The sequence below is a fragment of the Microcaecilia unicolor genome, chromosome 8 (assembly GCF_901765095.1).
Source record: "Microcaecilia unicolor chromosome 8, aMicUni1.1, whole genome shotgun sequence".
Classification (NCBI taxonomy): domain Eukaryota; kingdom Metazoa; phylum Chordata; class Amphibia; order Gymnophiona; family Siphonopidae; genus Microcaecilia; species Microcaecilia unicolor.
Genome location: NC_044038.1, coordinates 153,637,325 through 153,661,555, shown reverse-complemented (window position 1 = coordinate 153,661,555; position 24,231 = coordinate 153,637,325). Strand labels below are relative to the sequence as shown.

The 24,231-nt window shown below is 41.8% G+C and overlaps 1 protein-coding gene across 1 annotated transcript in view; it reads right to left on the bottom strand.

Moving 5' to 3' along the window:
- The window catches only part of CDX1 (caudal type homeobox 1), a 60,862-nt gene extending 37,411 nt beyond the window's left edge, over nucleotides 1-23,451 (bottom strand). Inside the window, exon 1 of the mRNA XM_030212806.1 lies at nucleotides 23,022-23,451. Coding sequence (XP_030068666.1) covers nucleotides 23,022-23,451 — 430 coding nt within the window. The remainder of the gene's footprint in view (nucleotides 1-23,021) is intronic.
- Nucleotides 23,452-24,231: the final 780 nt, after the last annotated feature.

Sequence of the window (24,231 nt, the reverse complement as noted above, 5' to 3'; positions counted from 1 at the left end):
TAGACTGCTACTCATAAAATACAGCACAGTAGTTTACAATTTCTAATTAGGTGGAAAGGAACTCCAATAACTGACAGGAGAGAGAACTAAGGGCAGCATCACTCATATCAAGGAAAACCAGGTCGATAAATAAAGGCAAGCATTAGAAACAGAGAAAAATGTAGGCAGATAAGGATCATGTGGTCTGTCCAGTCTGCCCATCCATGCCATCTCCTCTTCCTGTCACTCCCTTAGAGATCCTATGTACTTGTCCCAAGCTCTCTTGAATTCAGCTACTGTTTTTGTCTCCACCACTTTTCCCAGGAGCAGTGGCGTAGCCAGACCTAACATTTTGGGTGGGCCCAGAGCTAATATGGGTGGGCACTGTGTATATAGGTGTGAGTAGTGTTTCTTGCTACAAAATAATGCATTAGAATGCACTTGATGATGGATTTCTAAGTAGTATGCCCAGCATCAACATATGGAAAAACCAATATTTTAAAATATAGTTTACACTGTCGCACATCTTAAACTTGACCAGGTGTAAGTCTACTATAATGGCAAACATATCAACACACGACAGGATCCTACAGTATAATTTCAGAAATGATATCCTTCAAACTTTGCTTCTCTACCCCTTCATCCAACGCTGTAGCTCGGCATCAGCCCTTCTCATCTCTACCATACCCCCCCACACACACCCCAGCATCAGCCAGACTCATATTTGGAAAAGCGAAATATGAAAGCGCCAGTCCCCTTAGAAACAAATTACATTGGCTCCCACTAACAGACCGAATTACATTCAAAATCTGCACCCTGGCTCATAAAATCATCCATGGAGAGGCCCCGACGTATATTTCAGACCTTATAGACATACCAGCAAGAAACACAAAAAGTTCCTCACATACTTTTTTAAACCTCCATTACCCTAACTGTAAGGGACTTACATACAAATCATTATATGCATCCAGCTTCTCCTACATCTGCACGCAACGTTGGAATACATTGCCGATTGCCTTAAAAACAACGCACAGTCTGACAGCCTTCCGTGGTCTGTCTCTTTCCTGTTCCTGTGTGCCGGGACCGGGTTATCACGTTAACGCCATCACCCGGGTCCTGACAGGAGCAGGAGAGACATAGATCTCAGCACCGGGCCCCCCTTGGAGGCTGGGCCTGGGGAATTTTGTCACCCCCCCCCCCCCCCCAGCAGCCCTGGGCAGGGCATGGGAGTGTCCAACATATCATACACAATTTTGTAAACTATGTGCTAAAGTGCCGTGTTGAGGCTCATGCACTGACATGGTATAAGTGGATGCATCTAAATACAGGTCCATAATGCCAGCTTATGCTAATATTCTATCACAGATTCCTGGTACCCAGACGGCCTAATGTAATTTGTGCTCCCACCTACGTGGAAAGATCAGTTGAAAACTGAAATGATTTACCATACATGCTTCAGTCTATTTAAACGTAATAATACTAAGCCACTCTCCTTGCCATCTCCCCTCCTATGCCGGAGAGAGACAGAGAGTTAACCCCAGGGCTGTCCATCTGACCTGATCCCTCCCCCACATCGACAACCTGCTTTTTCACTGCTGGTATCACAAAGGCTCTGGTTCTGGGTACATTCTTTGCAGCACAGGAAAAAGAAAACATGTGAAGGCAGCCCTTGCACTGCTGATTGAAAGTAAATCACTGCCCACATGGAATTGAAATAAAACATTTCAAGTTGCAATTAGCTGTTGAGTTCATTGCCCTGATCAGCCAGAGAGCAGAGTTAACAGTGTCATGCAAATGTGCTCTCTCACCTCTGTGCCGGGCTCCGACATGTCTGTGACCCAGGAACCCAGCTCTGCTGCAGAGACTGTAGCTGCCTCCGCTCCTCCAGCACAGGTGACATCAAGAATTTGTGGCCATTCTTTCTCTCCCTCCAGCCCCGTGCTGCCTGGTATCATCCCCTCCCCCTAGTCTTCCAATCCCTCGAGTGCCCCGCAGCTTCATTGAGAAAGCAGTACAAACACTGCTTTAGACCTGTCCCTGCCTGGAAGCCCTTCTCTCTCCTACAACTTCCCGCCTACAAGGGAACAGGAAGGGAAGTTGAAGGAGAAAGAAAGGCTTCTCGGGGCAGGTCTAAAGCAGCGTGTGTACTGCTTTCTCCTGACGCGACCGTTGCCGCATGCTGGAGAAGAGCTGCTCTTTCGGCTGCGGGGCTAAAGGCTGGCTTGCACTGATTGGAGGAGAAGGAAAACTGGGTGGGCCTAAGCTGAGATTGGGTGGGCCTGGGCCCACCCAGGCCCACCCGTAGCTACGCCCCTGCCCAGGAGACTGTTCCACGAGGAAGTATATTCTCAGGCTACTTCTCAGTCTATCCCATTTCACCATCATTCTATGCTCCCTCATTCCAGAACTTCCTTTCAATTGAAAGAGACTCATCTCCTGTGCATTTATGCCACATGGGTGTTTAGATGTCTCTATCATATCTTCCCTCTCCCGCCTTTCTTCTAAAGAATACATATTGAGATCTTTAAGTTTCTCCCCATATGCTTTATGATGACCACTGACCTTTTCAGTAGGCACCCTCTGGAATGACTCAATCTTTTTGAAGGTGTGGTCTCCAGAATTGTACACAATATTCTAAATGAGACCTCACCAGAGTCTTATACAGGGGCATCATCACCTCCTTTTTCCTACTGGACATTCCTCTCTCTATGCACCCAAGCATCATTCTAGCTTTTGCCATCGCTTTTTCTACCTGTATGGCCACCTTAAGATCACCACATACGATCACACACATATCCTGCTCCTCTTTCATGCACAAAAGTTCCTCACCCCCTAAACTGTACTGTTCCCTCAGGTTTTTGCAATCCAAATGCAAGAGCCTGTGTATTTTATCATTAAATCTTAGCTGCTAAATTCCAGACTATTCTGCTAGCTTTGCTAAGTCCATCCTTATGTGATTCACATCATCAGGGGTATCCACCCTATTGCAGATTTTGGTATCATCCGCAAAGAGGCAAACCTTACCAGACAGCCCTTCAGAACTATCACTTACAAAAATGTTCCAGCTCAAGAACCGAACCTTGTGGCACACGACTGGTAACATCCTTTTCCTCAGAATCAGTGGCGTTCCTAGCCTGGATGGCACCCGGGGCGGATCGCCGATGCGCCCCTCCCCCCCCAGGTGCAGCGGGCCCCCCCCCCCTGCAAAATGACATCTCCCCCCCCCCCCCGGCGAAATGACACCCCCCCCGGGTGCACGCCGCTGTAGGGGGGTGCCGCGGCACGCGCCTGTCGGCTCCGAGTTCGCTAACTTTGCTTGTTTGCTGCAGCTCCCTCTGCTCCGGAACAGGAAGTAACCTGTTCCGGGGCAGAGGGAGCTGCAGTGAACGAGTGAAGTTAGCGAATTCAGAGTCAACAGGCGCGCACCGCGGCTCCCCCCAGCGGCGTGCACCCGGGGCGGACCACCCCCACCGCCCCCCCTTGGTACGCCACTGCTCAGAATGATCTCCAGTTACCACTACCTTCTGTCGTCTTCCACTCAACCAGTTCCTTACCCAGTCAGTCACTTTAGGGCCCATACCGAGAACACTTAGTTTATGTATTAATCATCTATGCAGAACTGTGTCAAAGGCTTTGCTAAAATCTAAATACACCACATCTAGCACTCTCCCTCGATCTGGTCACCCAGTCAAAGAAATTAATCAGATTTGTCTGATAAGACCTGTCTCTAGTGAAACCATGTTGTCTCGTGTCCTGGATTCCAAAAGTTTTACTATTTGGTTTTAAAAGCTATTCCATTAATTTATTTACCACAGAAATCAGACTTACTGGCCTATAGTTCCCTACATTCAATCAGAGCAGAATGCAACAGAATTTTAGACAGGACATACAGATTGAATTGAGACATCCAGGTTGGAAGGTCTCTGCTAGTATTTCAGAACAGGATCTGCTGACATAGAGCCTGTTCTGAAATACATGGAGAAACTTATTTATTTATTTATCATTTATAGTCTGCTTATCTTATGCAGCAGTTACATATGGCAGAAACACCTATTTTAGAATTATAAATGTCTGAAGTATCAATACAACAACATAAATTTGTTTATTCGAAAGCCACATTGAACTTGAGTCTATATCAGGCTAATGTGGGGTTTAAATATGAAGAAGGAATGAATAAATAAATAAATAAATGTGTTTATTGATTCATAATTTACTATACCGCTTTATCTGATGAGTACATAAGTATTGCCATACTGGGACAGATCGAAGTTCCATCAAGCCCAGTATCCTGTTTTCAACAGTGGCCAATCCAGGTCACAAGTACTTGGCAAGATCCCAAAATAGTGCAATACATTTTATGCTGCTTATCCTAGAAATAAGCAATGGATTTTCCCCAAGTCCATTTTAATAATGGCTTATGAAATTTTCTTTTAGGAAGCTAGCCAAACCTTTTTTAAACCCTGCTAAGCTAACTGCTTTTACTACATTCTCTGGCAACAAATTACAGAGTTTAAATACCCGTTGAGTGAAGTAATATTTTCTCCAGTTTGTTTTAAATTTACTACTTTGTAGCTTCATTGCATGCCCCCTAGTCCTAGTATTTTTGGAAATAGTAAACAAGCAATTCACATCTACCCGTTTCTTTCCACTCATTATTTTATAGACCTCTATCATATCTTCCCTCAGCTGTTTTTTCTCCAAGCTGAAGAGCACTAGCCACTTTAGCCTTTCCTCATAGGGAAGTTGTCCCATCCCTTTTATCATTTTTGTCGCCCTTCTTTATAACTTTTCTAATTCTACTATATCTTTTTTGAGATACTGTGACCAGAATTACGTCCTCATTTTTGTTTTCCATTCCTTGGAAGAAAGGGAGGGGGAGCAGGGCCGCCGAGAGGTGGGGCAGGGGGGACAAAATTCCCCGGGCCTCCAAGGGGGGCCAGGCGCCGCAGTCCCCGATCTCACCTGCCCTTGGCCCCGCCCCCAAGGTCGCTGTGCCGCAGTCCCCACCCGCCCCCCTCCATCCCCACCGGGTCGGGCCCCCTGCATTGAAATCATCACAGCGCCTCATCTGTCACCTCCGTGGCTGAAAGCGCAGCAGCGGCAGATCGGATTCGCCTCCTTTCGGGCCTTGCCTCCCTGTGTCCTGTCCTCGTCTGATGTAACTTCCATGAGGGCGAGACACAGAGAGAGAAGGCCCGAAGTGAGGCGAATCCGATCTGCTGCTGCTGCGTTTTCAGTCACAGAGCGAGGTGACAGGTGAGGCACTGTGATGATTTCAATACAGGGGTCCGGCCCAGTAGCAGACGGAGGGGGGCAGGTGGGGACTGCGGCTTGGTCGTGAATAAAAAATGGAACAAGTAAAGTCTACCAAATGCTCATCAGGGACACCCTTCTTTTTTCCATTATCGGCCGAGGACGCCCATCTATTAAGCACACCCCAGTCCTGCCTTTGCTACCCCTCTGACATGCCCCAGTGAACTTTGGTCATCCCCGTGACGGACTGCAGTTGAAGGCGCCCAAAATTGGCTTTCGATTATGCCGATTTGGGCAACCCTGAGAGAAGGACACCCATCTCCCGATTTGTGTCGGAAGATGGGCGCCCTTCTCTTTCAAAAATGCCCCTGATAGTCTCATCCACCTCCCGAGAGTTGGCTCTCTTTTTTCTAGCTTTGGGAGTTGACAAGCTAAGAAGATGACTGCATGCTGGAAAGGGGCCACATATGCTCAGAATTTTACCCTAAAGTTCTGAATTCTGGGAGAGCAGTTCCATCCAAGCACCATTGGATGATGTCACCCACTTGTGTGCTTCATCAATCCTGCTGTCTAAAGAAAACATGTTTTACAGGTAAACAACATTGCTTTCTGGTCTTACTGGTTTTGTATTATCCTGACCCATCTTGGCATACCACACGACCCATCATTTCAATTAAAGCTTTCTTTCATTGCAGTTCAAGCTTCTTTATGCAGTCCATGTACATGGTATTGGCTCTGTGTAATTTATTTTTTTTCTAGCTAATTCTCGGGTCTCCTTGTTCTTCCAGTTCATTTGGAACCAGTACTGGGTTTATGGACACCCTGCTACCCAGGGATTTATTTTTCCACTTGGAAGACTTCCCTGTGGGTTACAGTGATAGTGGCAGCAGGTTTTCCTTCACTTGGCATGGCAGATGCCATGAGCCAAACCCGTAGGCTGGTGCTAGCAGTGTATTAATTTTTTGCTAAACTAAGTACCAGTCAATTTTTTTGGAGAAAGAGGAAAAGTATTTTCATGTGTTGTTTGCTTTATCTTTATTTGCTCTCCTCTCCCCCCTCCCATGTTCCCTTCCATTCCATTTCTATTCCCCATTATTCTCTCCCCTTCCATCTTTTCCTCTGAGGTCCCACCTCTGCAGCAGCAGGCCCAGTATTACTGAGTCCAGCAGTGGCACTATGTACCATTATTACATTACATTATATTACAACATTACAACCAAGATTTATGATATAACATTTTTATTGATGACACATTAACCAATACATATATCAGCAAACATTGCCTAGAGTAACCCAAAATTCAATGTGTGGGCATACAGCCAAATTAGAAAAGATATATATTGTCATCAAGCTTTTAAACATAGAATCCTTCCTTCCCACTACTCCCCAACCCCTCCCCTCTAATAATATGTTTCAACAATTTTATTGACGAACATTCAAAATACTCTACTTTCACGGAAAAAGAAAAGGCAAGTTTAATGTAACAATTGCTTCTATTCAATTATTGCCAATTGCATCTTATTAACATAATTCCCCCCCCCCCCCATCCCTCCCTCTCCCACCTTGGCCCTCCCTTCCCTTTCTCCCCCTCCCCCTCTCCCTTATTTGATTACTTGAGTGAGTTAACAGTTTAGGATATGGCTTCACCCCTTCAAGGGAAGGATAACCCAGAAGGGCTCCCATTTATTCCTAAGCCTGGTCCCTGGAGTGCTATCCATGAGTTTTACCTCGCATCTATCAATCTTCATTTGATAGATCATTTGCGTTCTCCACCACTGCAAGGAGGAGCCCGAAGAGGAGAGCCAAACTTTAAAATACTTGCTATTCCAAAAATATAGCAGTCTCTATAAACCCCTTAAATCCTGCTTGGGGGGCAGTCGTGTACTTATATTGATTAAAAAGAAGCAATGGGTCTCGTACCAATGAACACCCCCACATGTCCTCCACCACCCCTAGGAGGCTCTTCCAAAAGTGACTCACAGCTGGACAGGACCAAAACATGTGTCCCAGTGAGGCCCAGGCTCCCCCACATTTTGCACAAGATCCCCCTTCTGTTATTTTCGCCAGGAAAGCCCTGTGTGGAGATATATATAGCCGAAGAAGGAAGCGGTAAAGTTTTTCCTTTTGGGGGATGGATAACCTTTGAGCATATATTTTCTTAATGCTAGCTTTATACAGGTCCATTGAAAGTTCACAGCTAAGATCTTGGAACCATTTACCCGCTAGTCTGTCATATTCAAGTTCTTCCATGGTGTCCTTCAGTTGCTGATGGTACAACCAAGATTTAATATACCACCCCTGGCTCTAAAAGCAACAGATCAATTTACAACGAAAAGAAAGAAGAGAAAAAAAAAAGAGCTATGCAGTCATTATTTCAGACTCACTTCACCCACACTGCCAAGGCCCACCGCACAGGAGGAAACCTAGGGCTCCTCCCCCCCCCCCCCCCACCCCAAATGCTTGGGCACAAAGTTACATCTTAAGGGCCTTTTTAAAATGGGTCCCAGAAGTCTCACCCTTAGTAGATGAAGGTAGCTTATTCCACAAGAATAGTGCAAGATATGAAAAAGCTGATCAACAAGTAACTCAGGAACTCTTTTACAAAGCCGCAGGAGGACTTACACGCGGGTAGAGCACGCCAAATCGGCACCACTGCCAAGGCAGCATGTGTGCCTAGCGGTAATTCCAAGTTTTGCATGCGCCAAATCCCAGGGTAGAATAGATTTTTCTGTTTTCTACCATGGGGTTGTGCCCGGCGGTAATCAGCAGTGCAGCCACGCTGGCACACACCGCATGGCTACCAAGCAGGTAGCGTGTGAGCCCTTACTACTAAGTCAATGGCTGGTAAAAAGGACTCAGGCAGTAATAGGTGCACACTACTTTTAATTTTTAATCATGTCTATGTCCGGACCATTAAAAAATGGCCTTTTTCCTACCCACAGTAAAAAATGATCCAGCGCACACCTGAAAGTTGTGCCCACACTACCGCAGGCCACTTTTTACTGTAGCTTTGTTATAAGGACCCCATAGTAAAATAGTAGATGACAGCAGATAAAGACCTGTACGGTCCATTCAGTCTGCCTAACAAAAAAAAGCTCTTTACATATGGTATAATGCAATACATCATATGTATACCTGATCTTGATTTATCCTTACAAAAAAAACAGCACCATGGACTTTTAAAAATGGAACACGGTTCTTTAATGAATAAGCCTTGACAAAAAGACCCAACACGGGGCATGTTTCGGTGACTAGCACCTGCATCAGGGGTTACAGTGATGACGTGGAAAACTCGGGGAATAACTTGAAAATATTCCTCTACAATATATTATTCCTTCCCCCCCCCCACATCATCACTGTGACTCCTGACGCAGGTGCTAGTCACTGAAACACGGCCCGTATCGGGTCTTTTTGTCAAGGCTTATTTATTAAAGAACTGTGTTCCATTTTTAAAGGCCTGTGGTGCTGTTTTTTTTTGTTTGGACTTTAGTTTGTACTTCGTTCCCTCTCTCTTGATTTATCCTTGCCATTTTGCATAGAAGTCTGCCTGGCCTTGGCCTTGTTCTAAAACTTTTGAAGATAAGAAGGGAAGAAGAAAGATACTGGGAAGCAGGGTACAGAGAAGGTACAGGCTGAAAAAGGGAGGCAGAGGACTGCTGAGAAAAACACAATGAGGTGGTGGGATGGGAAGTTAGAAAGGACTGAGATATTTAGATACAAGTAGAAACAAGCAGTTCCACAAGGAGAAGGCAGAAGGAGCTGATTAACAGAACGGGACAAATAGCTTGAATGTTATAGGATGAGAAAGTTCAAGAGTTAGCTGGATTGCCTGAACAGAAAGTTGTGTGCACTAATTATAAAATTGTATAGTGAATTCTATAATGACTTGGTAACCAGTGCAGAGAAACAAGAACCCGTGCATTGGCTCTAAAAGTAAGTTAAGCCAACACCCACAGAAGGTGATCTCTCCACAGGAGAAACGAAAGCCAAAACACACAGACAGTGGATCCAAAAGAGTCCTCTCACAAGTAGTGTTTTCTTAAACAAGGTCTTTATTTCAAATCAATAAAAGCAAACCAACACGAATCATGTTTCGGCCATAAAGGCGTTAGGGGTCTATTGATTTCCAATATAGAAAAAACTTTTGCAGATCAAGCTGACAAACAGTTAACTTTTTGCTAACTGAGAAATCCACTGAAACTGGAGGGTTTACAGTCAGGAATCACTTCCGCAGTAAGTTGGCAGCAGTGTTTTTCAAAAACTGGAGACAATGAAGAGAGGAAAAATTTCTGACTAGCATGCAAATCTGAGTGCATAAGTTATAGAATAGTCAAATTAGGTGCTGATTTGCCTTACATACCCTTAAGTGGCATTAATTGGTGCTAATTGACACTAATTTGTAGTTATGTGCGTAACTGCACTTAGGCGCTATTCTATGAAAGTCTATAAGTGCCTAAATGCTATATCGTTCAACTTCAAAGGGGGAGGGCACATGGGCAGAGCAGGGGTGTGTCTTGCAGTTGTGCACATAAGTTATAAAATAGTATCACCAACTTTAGGCATGACCATTTACACCAGCCTTTAACATGGCATATGCACATGCCAACTTACACTCTACCCTATAATGGCAAGTTTGTGTACAGTTGCCGTTATAGAGTTCACACTTACCCCTAATTCTATAAAAGACATGAAAAATTATGTGTGCCCAATTTGCACGCACAAGTTAATTGAATTATTAGCCATGTAGTGCCAATAATTAACTTTTTACAAGCAATTATTAGTGCTAATTGAAATCAATTAACTACTACTACTACTATTTAGCATTTCTATAGCGCTACAAGGCGTACGCAGCGCTGCACAAACATAGAAGAAAGACAGTCCCTGCTCAAAGAGCTTACAATCTAATAGACAAGAAATAAAGTAAGCAAATCAAATCAATTAATGTGTACAGGAAGGAGGAGAGGAGGGTAGGTGGAGGCGAGTGGTTACAAGTGGTTACGAGTCAAAAGCAATGTTAAAGAGGTGGGCTTTCAGTCTAGATTTAAAGGTGGCCAAGGATGGGGCAAGACGTAGGGGCTTAGGAAGTTTATTCCAGGCGTAGGGTGCAGCGAGACAGAAGGCGCGAAGTCTAGAGTTGGCAGTAGTGGAGAAGGGAACAGATAAGAAGGATTTATCCATGGAGCAGAGTGCACGGGAAGGGGTGTAGGGAAGGATGAGTGTGGAGAGATACTGGGGAGCAGCAGAGTGAGTACATTTATAGGTTAGTAGAAGAAGCTTGAACAGGATGCGAAAACGGATAGGGAGCCAGTGAAGCGACTTGAGGAGAGGGGTAGTATGAGTAAAGCGACCCTGGCGGAAGACGAGACGGGCAGCAGAGTTTTGAACCGATTGGAGAGGGGAGAGGTGACCAAGTGGGAGGCCAGCAAGAAGCAGATTGCAGTAGTCTAAACGAGAGGTGACAAGGGTGTGGATGAGGGTTTTGGTAGAGTGCTCGGAAAGAAAGGGGCGGATTTTACGGATGTTGTAAAGAAAGAAACGACAGGTCTTGGCAATCTGCTGGATATGAGCAGAGAAGGAGAGAGAAGAGTCAAAGATGACCCCAAGGTTTCGAGCTGAGGAGACAGGGAGAATGAGAGAGCCATCAACAGAAATAGAAAATGAAGGGGGGGCGGGGAGGTGGGTTTGGGGGGAAAAATGAGAAGCTCGGTTTTGGTCATGTTTAATTTCAGGTGGCGTTGAGACATCCAGACGGCAATGTCAGACAAGCACGCTGAAACTTTGTTTTGGATGCAAGGTGAGATATCAGTGGTAGAAAGGTAGATTTGGGAGTCATCAGCATAGAGATGGTAGGAAAAGCCATGGGATGAGATTAATGAACCAAGGTGTGTAAATTTAGGCACATAATCTGTGCCTAAATTTTGCGGAAATCCTGGAAAAGGGGGAGCAGAAATGGGTCATGGGCATTTTGGGCAGAGCATAGGCGTAGATTCGAGTTATACATGCAATTATAGAATAAGGGGGTTCCACACATAAATTTAGGTGGGGGCATTTGCACCATGCTTTCATTGGTGCAAATGGACATGCCTAAATTTATATTCAAATGCAAATGTAACACATCTCCACTTTACCTATAATCAGAACTGTTTTTCTCTTATATCTGCTTATTTAATTTCTTGTTTAATTCAATTGCTAAATTTCTACTATGCCATCCATGTGCTCTATGTAACATTAACTGTATCTTCCAATCTATTATCTACCAATAACGATATATTGTAAGCCACATTGAGCCTGCAAATAGGTGAGAAAATGTGGGATACAAATGCAACAAATAAATAAATATGCAACCCCGTGCTAAGCACTATTCCATAAACCACACCTAACTTTAGGCACGGCTTATAGAATAGCAGTTAAGCTTTTTTTTCAGCGCCAATTTTTTAAGTGTGATTTATAGAATTCACCCTTTAGTGCCCATATTTTTCATGCCTAATTTTTAGCACACTTTCTTGAATCTACCCTTATATGGAGAATTACAAGTAATTTTTGATAGTAAAACAATTAATTTTTAATGCCAAACTATACCGAAAAATTGGACTGATGATTAGACTTGAAGAAGCAATGGTGCTGGGACAAGTTTTTCTGCTTCATATATGAATTTCTAAATGGTTTGGTTTAGAGTTTAGAGTGGATTGTTATTGTTTTTTTTTTGTTTGTTTTTTTTGGAGGGGGTATTGGTTTAGAATCCAGGCATAATATATTCCGCCCCAAGGAGTTTAAGTGGGTTTTTGAGGCAACAGCAAATGAAGTGACTTGCCCAAGGTCACAGTGAGTGTCAGTGAGTACTGGAATTTGAGCCCTGATTTCAGACATGCCCATATTCCTAACCTCTGAGAGCCCCTTTTACAAAGGTGTGCTAGCATTTTTAGTGCGTGCTAAAAATCAGCATGCGCTAATTGCTAAGACACCCATTATATTCCTATGGGCATCTTAGCATTGGCGCATATGAATTTTTAGTGCAAGCTAAAAACGCTAGCACACCCTTGTAAAAGACTCCCTCCCCTGAGTGAACAAAATCTGAGCATGAAGATATGCATCATAGGGACTGAGTTATGGACCTAATTAATGAAAACCAAATATAACTACAATCCTTATACTTTTTTAGCACACCGTGCATTGTGGATGCCATTCAGAAAATGGAGAGAGTCTATTTCTGAGACAAATAACTATTACTATTACTACTACTTATCATTTCTAAAGTGCTACTAGACGTATGCAGCGCTGTACACTTGAACATGAAGAGACAGTCCCTGCTCGACAGAGCTTGCAATCTAGTTAAAAGTGCTGGCATTAAAAACATTTTGAAGTTACCTTAATGCACATGATTTACGAATGGAAAATAATACAATTCTTTTAGAATGATATTTGGATTTACATACAAAAAAATTTTAAATGACAAATCAACATTCCAAAGCAATAATTATTCTTCTTTCATCCTTCCCATTTTTAAAGTTAAATGATTCTCAATATTCCCTTTATGATATTCTCATATCACTTGCTACCCAAACTATTTTAACTACTTGGAAACATTTGACTAAGCTTAGAGTAATTTTTTGGTGGCATACAATTTGCCAAGTACATAAACTTGAATTAAAAGCTGCTGAAAATTAAAAAAAAACCAGATATCTTAAAATTGCACAAATTTGGAAACCTTTTGAAACATTTTTTTAAACTCAACACAATGCCAACTGACATTTTCTTTCTCCACTTTTACCTCTTAACTTAAATAAGCAACCACTACCATCCTTTCAAGAAGTACTTTATTCAAATTTGTAATTACTAGTTATTTTATTTGTTGTTAGTTTTTTTCTTGTTCTGTATTATTGAAAAAGTTCTCAATAAAACATTTCAACTAAAAAAACAAACAAACAAACAAATATAAATGCATGTAGAAAATATACGTTATAGCCACAGTTTTATAGTGCAGGTTAATTCAGATGCTGACTTGGATGAAGTACTGAATAAGCCTCTCCGTGTATGATGTTTTGCACACCAATGATCTCAGTTTCCTGGAATCAAGACCCAACAGTCCAAGAGGAGGGATGAGATTTTGGATTTCGCTCCTGCGCTTTCAGTAGTAATTCAAAGCATGCTACATTCAGAAGCAGGAGGTATTTCCCTGTCCCAGTGAGCTTACAATGTAAGGGACCTTTTTACTAAGGCTCGCTGGGTTTAGCATGTTTTAACGCAAGACTTTCCATGCACTAAACCCAGATATACTGTGGTATAATTTTTTTAGTGCATAAATGTTTATTGGAACAATCAAACCAAGACAATAACAACAGCATAAAGGGCTTTTTAAAATAATGTTTTTCAGGTTATGTGCTAAAGTTCACATTAAGTACATTTCCTGTGAAATGCAGAAGCACTTACAGGAGGCAGTAAGTGCTCCAGTATTAGCTCTGCATTAGCCAGTTAATGGGTGATAATGCAAACACACTAGCTGGTTAACTCTTCCACAGCCATTTTCTGCCCATGACAAGTCCCCGCCAAAAACTATTCTTTGAAAAAAGTAGTTAATGTGTGGTTAGCACGAAGTAAAGGGGAAAATGCTGCAACAACTTATTCCACAGTACGAGTGAGTTAAGGGCCCAACATAGTTTAGTAAAAGGGCCCCAAAATTTGTTCTTGAAGCAATGGAGTGTTATGGCCGGGGTAAATTCTGTAAATGTAACCTAAAAATTCAACACCAAAAACTCACTGCTTAAGCAGAGAGTCACGTGTAAATGTAGGCATAACCATTTGCACCAACGAAAACGTAGTGGAAATGCCCATGCCTAAATGTATGCATGGAGCACCATTATTCTATAATTACAGATGTAATTGAAATTTGCAAGGTCCTGGGTGTTAAATTTATATATATACTAGTAAAAAATACCCGTTTCTGACACAAATGAAATGGGCGCTAGCAAGGTTTTCCTCAGCTCCCCTGCAGCCACCCATGTCCAGCGACCCTCCTCTCTCCCCTGCCCCCTCTAGCCACCCATGTCCAGCGACCCTCCTCTCTCTCCCCTGCCGCCCTTCCAGCCACCCATGTCCAGCGACCCTCCTCTCTCCCCTGCCCCCCCTCCAACCACCCATGTCCAGCGACCCTCCTCTGGACATGGATCAGCTGTGAGGCATGTTTTTTTCCCCCCGGGTTCTGAAGTTGACATCATAATGGCTACAGTGATGTCAGCCTGATCTACGGAGCCTAGCAGATCAACTCGGAATGAGCCACGGTCCCAGGCAACTCAGAACGTTGGAGGTGAGAATTATTATATAGGATATTGGCTTGTCTGGGTTGATGGGGGGTTGCCTGTGCAGTTAGTGTTTTGTATGTAGGTTGGGCTCAGTCTGTTTTAGTGGTGGTTTGATGTACGGTGTCTCTCACTAGGTTTAAAGGTAGGAACAAAGGAGTTTTTTGGATCATTCGCTTTTCTCAGGTAAAGTAAGTTTTTTGCGCTTGATCATTTTTCCTCCTTTGCTCCTCACAGGAACCAATGATAATAATGGACTCCTAAGTTGATAGCGGTTTCATCAATACGGTTGTATTTACTCTATCTGGAGCTTTGAGGTTCCTATTTATGTAATTTGTCAGTATAGATTTCTCTTTTGGAATCTTTAATTATCCATGGGGGAGACACCCACAAACCAAAATGTCTAATTTTCAAACTTCTATGAATAGTTGAATATTTATTATTTAAGTTTGGATTTCCCTGTGTAATTATAGATGTAACTGAAAGTCACACCCCTGTTCCACCCCAATACACCCATGACCCTCCCATTTCCATGTCCTTCTTTTTTGGAATGTGTGTAAATTTTAGGTGCAGATCCCACACCTAACTTTAAGTGCATCGGTCCCAATTAAATCTAATTGGTGCCAATAATTGCTTGTTAAAAGACAGTCATTGGCACTGATTGGTTTGGTATTCAATTAAATTGTGCATGCAAATTGGGAATGCATCTAAATTTGCCCAAGATCACAAGAAACAGCAGTGGCCTTTAAACCCTCTAAACTCTAGCTTCCCTGGTTCTCAGGCTGCTGCTCTGACCATTGGGCTACTTCCCCACTCCAGTCCTGGGGATTCCTTCTCTCTACATAACCCCCTCCTACTTGCACACTGGCTGGAGTTTACAGTTGTAAATAATGAGCACAGATCATGCACCATGGAACAGGGCCAAAATGTAGCACTGGGCTTCCCAAATCTGACCTAGAACCTCACAGTAAATCTAGTTTTCTGGATTTCCTCAATGAATATGCAAGAGATCCGTTTACATATACTGGGTCTACAATATGTGCATATGTATCTCTTACATTTTTTTTTAATGAATTTACATTACCTCCATTGAATGCAAATTAGAAATACAGGCGTATGTTTACTAAGGTGCGTTAGCGTTTTTAACATGCCTGTAAATTTAAAGCGCATTAAACACTAATGTGTCTAGACATTTCTATGGGCACGTTAGCGTTTAATGCGCATACACCATTTACACATGTTAAAAACGCTAACACGTCTATAGCGCCGCTTAGTAAACATAGTAGACAGTATTTAAATCAAGGAAAACATAATATGAAACAATTACTACTAAATACTTTAGCCCACCATAAGGGGGAACCAAGAATGAAATAGAATTAAAGGAAAGAAAATCAAGATACTGTATCTTCAGGAGGTCTACCAGTAGAATCGGTGACAGCTGGTTAAGGGATGTCTGTAGATGTCCTTTAATTAGTGTTGGACTCTTCTGCTATAAGAAGATCCCTGAGCTGCTTAGGCATATCCTGAAAACCCAACAGGATATGGGCTCACAAGCAGAACGGTGAGAACCACTGTGGTTTGTGTCACTGATGCTGCAAGCAGTCTCTCTACCCGTACTTGGTTCTGGCAGCGGTGGATACACTGAAAGTACGTTTCTCTTTGCTTTGAACTTTGCATCTAATTCACCTAATAAGAATTTGCACCACAGGTGGAAAATTTCTTTGCCAAAAAAGCTTGAATCTGTCTGGCTTGGGGTTGTTCTGACATGTCTATCACAGGGCACAGCCACTGCCTGTCCCATTACCGTAGGCCTGAATCAGCAAAGGGCTAATATATTGGGTTTCATAGAACTTAGGGGGGAAAAAAGTTGCATTTTTCTGGAGTTAAATTATCAATTCTTTTTTGGATCATTTTTTAGATTTTGTTTCCATGATTTTCAGGCCATTTTTGGCTAGTTTTAATTCCTTTTTATTAAAAGAAATGTTAAGAAGCATTAGAACTTTTTCATGCATGCAAATCAATTGTGCACACTTAATTCATAGATTAATTTGTGCGTTAAATCAATTTTGCATGCACTACATTTTAAAACTGAGCTAATAAACCAAACGTAAAGAGAACACATCCCTAGCTATTACTATCATGATTCAAGCACAGAGTGGTAGTGAGGACAGCAGGTAGAGTACAGATTTTTTTTTGTGTGTATGTTTGCTGGTTTTTACAATTTCAGTTGCTACAAATGAAATTCAATGGCTTGGTCTGAATTTCAAAATTCTAATGGCCAGGTTTGCAGATTAACATCGTTGTGCTTTCCAAGCAGGGAAAACCTGTCAAAAGTTTTTGATAGCTCTTTCAAAGTTGCTACATCTGACCTTTTTTTTTTGGGGGGGGGGGGGGGGGGGTGTTAGTGCCGATGTGCCCAATGCAGGCCCCACACTGATCTAGGTAAAGTAGCAGTACTGGGAAAAGTGGAGAAAATTCAGATTTTCTTGCTTATATATTTTTTTAAGGAGGTGGCTATATTTCAAAGTAGATGGAAAGATATATAATAAAGTAGAATTAACGTCAAAAGGCTACTAGGAATAATACCAAAAGAAGATGTAATTGAGCCGAAAATAAATATTTTTAAAGGGCCTTGCCTATTTCCTTTAAATATGTTTTTCTGAAGTATCTATCTCAGCACTAACACTGCAGCCACAGACGGAATCTGTTTATGTATGTCTGGAACAACAGAACAAGCTAATTAACTCTTAGACCTTTGATGTATTATGATTTACAACAAGCGTAATAAAATGGTTAATATGTATAGGGGGAGAAAACAAGCGCTGGTATTATTAATATTACAACGACAGTCCGTTTGACTTTGCTGATAGCTACGCCCTGTATTGATGAATATAATCATTTATTTAAAAATACTGTTCTTATCTGGGTTAGAAAAATTGTTTCTGCACGTTTAAAAGGAGTAATTCAATGAAATTTCAGCACACTTGTCAGAGCTAGCAGATAGCAGGGATAATACGTGTCCGAATTTGGAAATTCAGATGTATTAAAGACGCAGTTTTCCAACCTTATAAGCAAAAGGACAAAAGGGTCAGCGTGATTCTTCATATTTTATAACAGACCAAACACGGGGTAGGGGGAAATCCACTCCAAGTAATTTGAATCCAGACAACTCTTTGATAACGCCAGTTCAAATTTCTGGCGCATTTCAAGTCTTCTCCTCTTTGCTTTTATCTAGCTTGTATGTGGCAATCTCGAAGGCAGTACTTTGATTTGGCCTCCCTTGCTATTATCTAAAAGATATGGACTCTGCACCTCCTTAGGTTTCCACAATTTAATCAAGTAAATTGCGACTTAATATGATTAGCAATGGGGGCCTGGCACTGCGGCTCTCAGGCTTCGGGTTTCCCACTATGCAAACCCTGAACATTTTATCATCTGTTGGTCTTTCAGAGAACCTGGAGTTTTCGTGATTCTCTTATTAAAAACTACTGAGTATTTAGATTTTCCTCCCCCCCCCCTTTTTTTTTTTTTGTTGATGGATAGCAGGAGGAAATCATTATTTAAGGACATCTCCCTGGTTTGCTGGTGCCAAAAGATGATTCTCCAAAGACGGTTAGATTGCTATAGTTAGAAGAAACAGAGAAACATGACGGCAGGTATATGTGTCTGTCCTTTTCTTTCTTCCCATAATTTCTCTAATATTAGTTTACCTCCCCCCTCCTCCTCCTTTTTAAGTGCCTACTTTTAGTACTGGGAGAAATAAAAAGAAGATGCCTAGAGGTTTGAACAATGGGGAAAACCTGGCAATCTAAGCTCAAATTCCACTTTCCATCAATACTCTTTCTAATATGTACATAAGTATTGCCATACTGGGAAAGACCAAAGGTCCATCAAGGCCACCTGTTTCCAACAGTGGCCAATCCAGGTCACAAATACCTGGCAAGATCCCAAAAAAGTACAGAACATTTTATACTGCTTATACCAGAAATAGTGGATTTTCCCCAAGCCCATTCAATAACAGTCTATGGGTTTTTCCTTTAGGAAGCCGTCCAAACCTTTTTTAAACTATGCTAAGCTAACCGCCTTTACCACATTCTCTGGCAACAAATTCCAGAGTTTAATTACAGGTTGAGTGAAGAAAGTTTTTCTCCAATTCGTTTTAAATTTACTACATTGTAGCTTCATCGCATGCCCCCTAGTCCTAGTATTTTTGGAAAGAGTAAACAGACACTTCACATCTACCCGTTCAACTCCACTCATTATTTTATAGACCTCTATCATATCTCCCCTCAGCCGCCTTTTCTCCAAGCTGAAGTGCCCTAGCCACTTTAGCCTTTCCTGATAGGGAAGTTGTCCCATCCCCTTTATCATTTTCGTCACCCTTCTCTGCACCTTTTCTAATTCCACTATATCTTTTTTGAGAAGTGGCAACCAGAATTGAACACAATATTCAAGGTGCGGTCGCACCATGGAGCGATACAAAGGCATTATAACATCCTCATTTTTGTTTTCCATTCCTTTCCATGTATCACCCTTCTATTTATTTATTTATTTCTAACATTTGTATCCCGCATTTTCCCACATATTAGCAGGCTCAATGTGGCTTACAAAGTACCGTAGTGGTGGAAGCCAAGTACGGTAGGTTTTAAACAAATACAAATTAGAAAAAGAGTCAGGTAAGTTAGGGGTAAAGGGATACAATAAGGGACAAGGAAATTAGAAATAAAATATTCATTGCAATGCATGTATAGAGTTGAGGCATCTAAGTAGATTCAATAGTATAGGGCCTTGCAAAACAGATAGGTCTTTAAAGTTCATTTGAAGATTTGATGGTCATGTGTCGTTTTCACTCTTTTCAGTAATGCATTCCACATTTGTGTACTTAAGTAAGAAAAATTGGAAGCGTAAGTTGATTTGTATGTGAGTCCAATGTAGCTTGCATAGTGAAGGTTCAGATATGTACGTGATGAACTGATTCTGTTTCTGGCTGGAAGATCTATTAAATCAATCATATATCCAGGGGCATCGCCCTAGATTATTATTTCAGGTACCCATTTGGATAGTAAGATCCTCGGGAGCTGGAATTTATTCTTGTTGATTGCTACTCATGCCTTCAGAATTATTTAGAAAAGCAGTATTAAAAAAAACAAAACTCCACCCTGCCTGAAAGGTGAAAGTGCATTTGCTTATAACCCCCCCCCCCCTCCACGGTCCTTAAACACTGGCTACAACATCCGACTGACCTTGGCTTGTCCTCCATTCTACTAAAGAGACGGACTGAAAGGCCCAGCCTACCTGTCAGCTCCTGCTGCTAGGCATCTGCCTGTATCCAACAGCTAAGGAACAGGATAGGATGTTCAAGCCAGTGGGAAAAAAATGCTAATTCCTTTTTATATTTACACCTGCATCTGGGTAGGTATTTGAATGCAAGGGTTGTGCTTTAAAGCAATTGTCATTGTGGGTGACAAGGCACAGAATAAAAGCAATCTTGTTTCAAGGCCTTAAACCAAGTCTTAAAAATTGGAAAAACTAAAATTAAAAAAAAAAGTATGGCATTTAGAGAATTCATAGTAAACGTTATTTATATCAAACTGCATATGTTTGTTAAGAATTTGAATTTACTTAAATAATCACATTATCCAGAAAATATAACAAGATCAGTATTAAAACTGGTTGCAGACAAGTACAACTGACTGAGCTTTGATCTCTAATCCAGGTGAGTTAGGCCTTGCAGGACCTGAATTGAGAATTATCTGCTTTTACCTCTGGAAGGGAAATCCCATTATATTTCCAATGAGGGCTAATCAAATGAAGAACTGCAATGCATGGCTACAGAGAAACAGACATAAACAGAAGGCCTGAAATTCAATCATGACCACATTATATTGCTTAACTTCCTACTTTACATAACCAAATTCTGTGTTACCTATTACCATGTTAGCGCATTGAGCCTGCTTTTCGTGAGAAAGTGCGGGATACAAATGTAATAAATAAATAACTAAATAACTATAGAGTATGGGCTAAAGGACTCATTCTCGGTCGGGATTAGAGTATCCTCATCCACAGTTCGTTTGAATAGTAGCTAAGGGTTACTTTCTATATCATATACAGTTTACATCAGCTGCGGCTTATGTTATAATGCAAATGGAATTATTTTATTAAAACTCTGTCCAGCAACAAATGTAGCATCAACATCAGACATCCGGAATTATAAAGCATTAAATGATGGAAAGTTTTGCAACGGTCTCTGGTTGGTTTTATTGCAGTGGGCCTAGAAGTAGTATTCATAGATCCGTGAAGCACCTGCTCCAAATTTAAATTTAGTAGGGTCAGTGGAAAGAATCTCCTCCCTGTATTAGCATAAAACTTGTATTAAAACAAGCATATTTTGCATTACTTTCAGATTTTGTTTGAACTGGAACAAGCCTATCTGGCTGGCTGCATTAGAAATATAATTGGGAAGAATAGCCTTTCCAACATCAAAGCCCTGATCGGCGTGTTTCCCCGCCCCCGACACAGGTTAGAACAAAAGCAGGAGACAATAGGGACGATTAAGAGTTTCCTCCATTCCTCCTCCCCTCCTGGCAAACAGGACCCGCTCCAGATATCTTCACGCCCGATTTGCGTGTCAAAAAAAAGAGCAACTTGTAAAATTTGGATTTGCCCCAAGGAAGCACTTCCAGCTCCTTTCATTAAACAACTTCCCCTTTTGTTCTGCCCGAGCTCCCTTTGAACTGTTGATCAGGAGGCGACTTGGCAAAATTGTTCATTTGGATTTTCACGTGGAGACACTTCCACTTTCTTTGAGGGGAGCCCTCCGCCTCTTCCACCCCCCCCCCCCCTTCCCTCAACTGCCCTCAAAGAATAAAAGTTCAGAAGTTCAACTATTGCATATGTAAACTATTTTCCATATGACAATGAATTTCCAGGTCATTTTCTCACACCATATGTGTCTGTATGTGTATGTATGTAAATGTGTACACACACACACACACAGATATATATATATATATATATATATATATATATATATATATATATATATATATATATATATATATATAATCTGTGTGTGTGTGTGGCGCTTTAGAAATGATAAGTAGTAGTAGTAGTAGTAGTAGTGTGTGTGTGTGTGTATGTATACACACACACACGTATAGATAGATAGATAGATAGATAGATAGATAGATAGTTTGTGCAGCGCTGCATAAAAATGCTAAATAGTAGTAGTAGTAGACACACACACACACACACACACACATAATTGAAATATATACATAGTGCATACTTTAAACTTTTTTTCTGGTCTCTTTCCAAATTGTGTGCCATCTTTTCGAGCCCTTAGCTACAGGGTTCTTGCCAGGTACTTGTGATCTTTTGGGATCTTGCCAGGTACTTGTGACCTGGTTTGGCCACTGTCGGAAACAGGATGCTGGGCTTGATGGACCTTCGGTCTGTCCCAGTATGGCAAGGCTTATGTTCTTGGGAGAAATGAGTGCAGAGAAGCGCCTACAGTAATCTTAAAAAACAAAAAAATCGTCCGGCTAATGGATTCTTCATTTACGTTAAAATAAAGAAAAAGAAAAAAAAACCAGATAGGGTAAACTCATAAAAAAATTACTGCTCTTTTAAACACTGCTCCCTTGGCTATATATAGCACTTGGCTCTTAATAACAAGGGAGGATTGCGTGGCAAAGGTGTCGTTGTTTAATGAGTGCAATGATGTAGGGCACTTCTCGACTTGGGCAAAATTGAGCTGAGATCCCAGCTGTAAAGTTTAACACGGGTTTACAGTAAGGGTTTTATTAGACGCCTAAACTTCCCTCCGCTGGGGTTTAGTTGCACTAAGATCTCGATACTTCAAACGGAAGCGGTTTGGGATTGAAGGCACCCTGGAGCTAATTTAATGCTACTGAAAATCTAAAACCAGCCTCTACACCTTTTATTTATTTATTTGTTTGATCGGCTTTTTTTTACAGTTAGCAGTCCATTAAAAGTAATAATATTACACAGTGATTCGTTTTTAATTATCGAGTGTGTGCTTTGACTGGACATAAAGATTGGTTAACACTGTGAACTGGGATTCTCAGAGCAGGCAGTGCCAGTAGGAACTATCTCCTCCTCGTGCCCTTTCCACGTACCTGCGCCCTGTATGGAATAAGGACCACCTCCGGGGGTAAAGAAAAATAATTCAGATTTTATGGCCAGTCCCTGAGACTGCCACCCACCTCCCAGGGCATTACCACACTGAACACAAATTCAGAAAAGTGAACACTTGAGTACCGTTCTCAGATTATTTAATCTACGTTAAAGCAAACAAAAGTAGTTTAAAGGATGCCCTTTATTTTAAAGTCATGCTGAAATACAATATAAACTTTTTTTTTTTTTTTAAAGGAACATACATATATGGGTGCATTTGCTCTACGTATTTATGCGGTTACAGATAAACCATTTGTCAAATGGTGAATTGGAAATAAAGCCCAGGTCGCTTACCACTTTGCGTGTTCGTGCCCGGGACACCAGTGCGCCTCATCCATTCGTAGGGGTTGCGTCTTTGCGCGTTGGGGGACAGCTGAGGCACTGAACTGTTCATGGCTGGGGGAAATAGTCCCGAGCCTGGTGGTTGAACCGGGTTAAAATCAGTGGGGCTGAATCCAATTTGTCCCGCAGTAGTGGTAGAAGAAGCAGGTCCCGGTCCATAAGTGTGCCAATCCTCCCTTGTGGGCCCGTACGGAGAACTCCAGGTACCTCCAGGTTGTCCATGATGTGGGTCACTATTAATTCCTGGTACGTGATGATAGCTGGCAAAATCAGAATACTGAGGCGGTGCAGGGACATAATTCTGTGGGTTCAGGTTCAGACTGGGGTGCCTGACCGAATTGGGGTACATATTGGCGTCCTTATCCAAAAGATAACCCACATACATCTTTCCCAACAGGTCCTTCGATCATAATGTGCTTGGAAAACAGCGTCTCCTTTGGCTCCAAGTTGTCCTGGGTTTTTCTTTAACTCAGCTCAGCTCTTCCTGATTAACCGTTCACCTTAACCTACTTGCCAGCTTTCTACCAGTTTAAAAGGCACCACCCTGACCAAAGGCTTTTATTGGGCCACCACAGCAACAATTTGCATTGAAAGACGTCTTTGCATTTCAAAGGGAAACTGAAGTACAGGAATCAAAGTGGAAGCTGGCAGGCGAATTTAAATGGTACAAATTGCTCAGCAGATTGGGGGGGGGGGGGGGGGGGGGGGAAGCCATAGTGTGTATGTTTTAGATGCTGGGAAAGACTTGACTGGCTCCAAGAAAAAAGGGAAACCTGAAGAACAATGGTAGACACTTAATTAACAATCGAAGTAATCTGAATTCGTTTGAAACCTTGAAGGTTTGTAGTATGTTAAAGTTAAAACCCTCCAAAGATTTCCCGGGAAAGAAGAAAGAAAAAGGTACAGACATCCTCAAGTTTTATCACTTCGTAACTGTTAAAACGAACAGCTTATGGAGCCAAAACAAAACAAACAGAATTTTAAAGCAGAAGAACAAAAGGGCAAAAATAATATTTTATGCAAAACAATTTATCTATTTCACAAGTTTTCATATTTTGAACTATTTCATAATTTTCTCTTCAAACAGCTAAAATGTGCTTGTTTTATCCTAAAACGGTGTCAGAAAGTAAAAACTTACCGTATCAACCACATAATTTTGCTAATT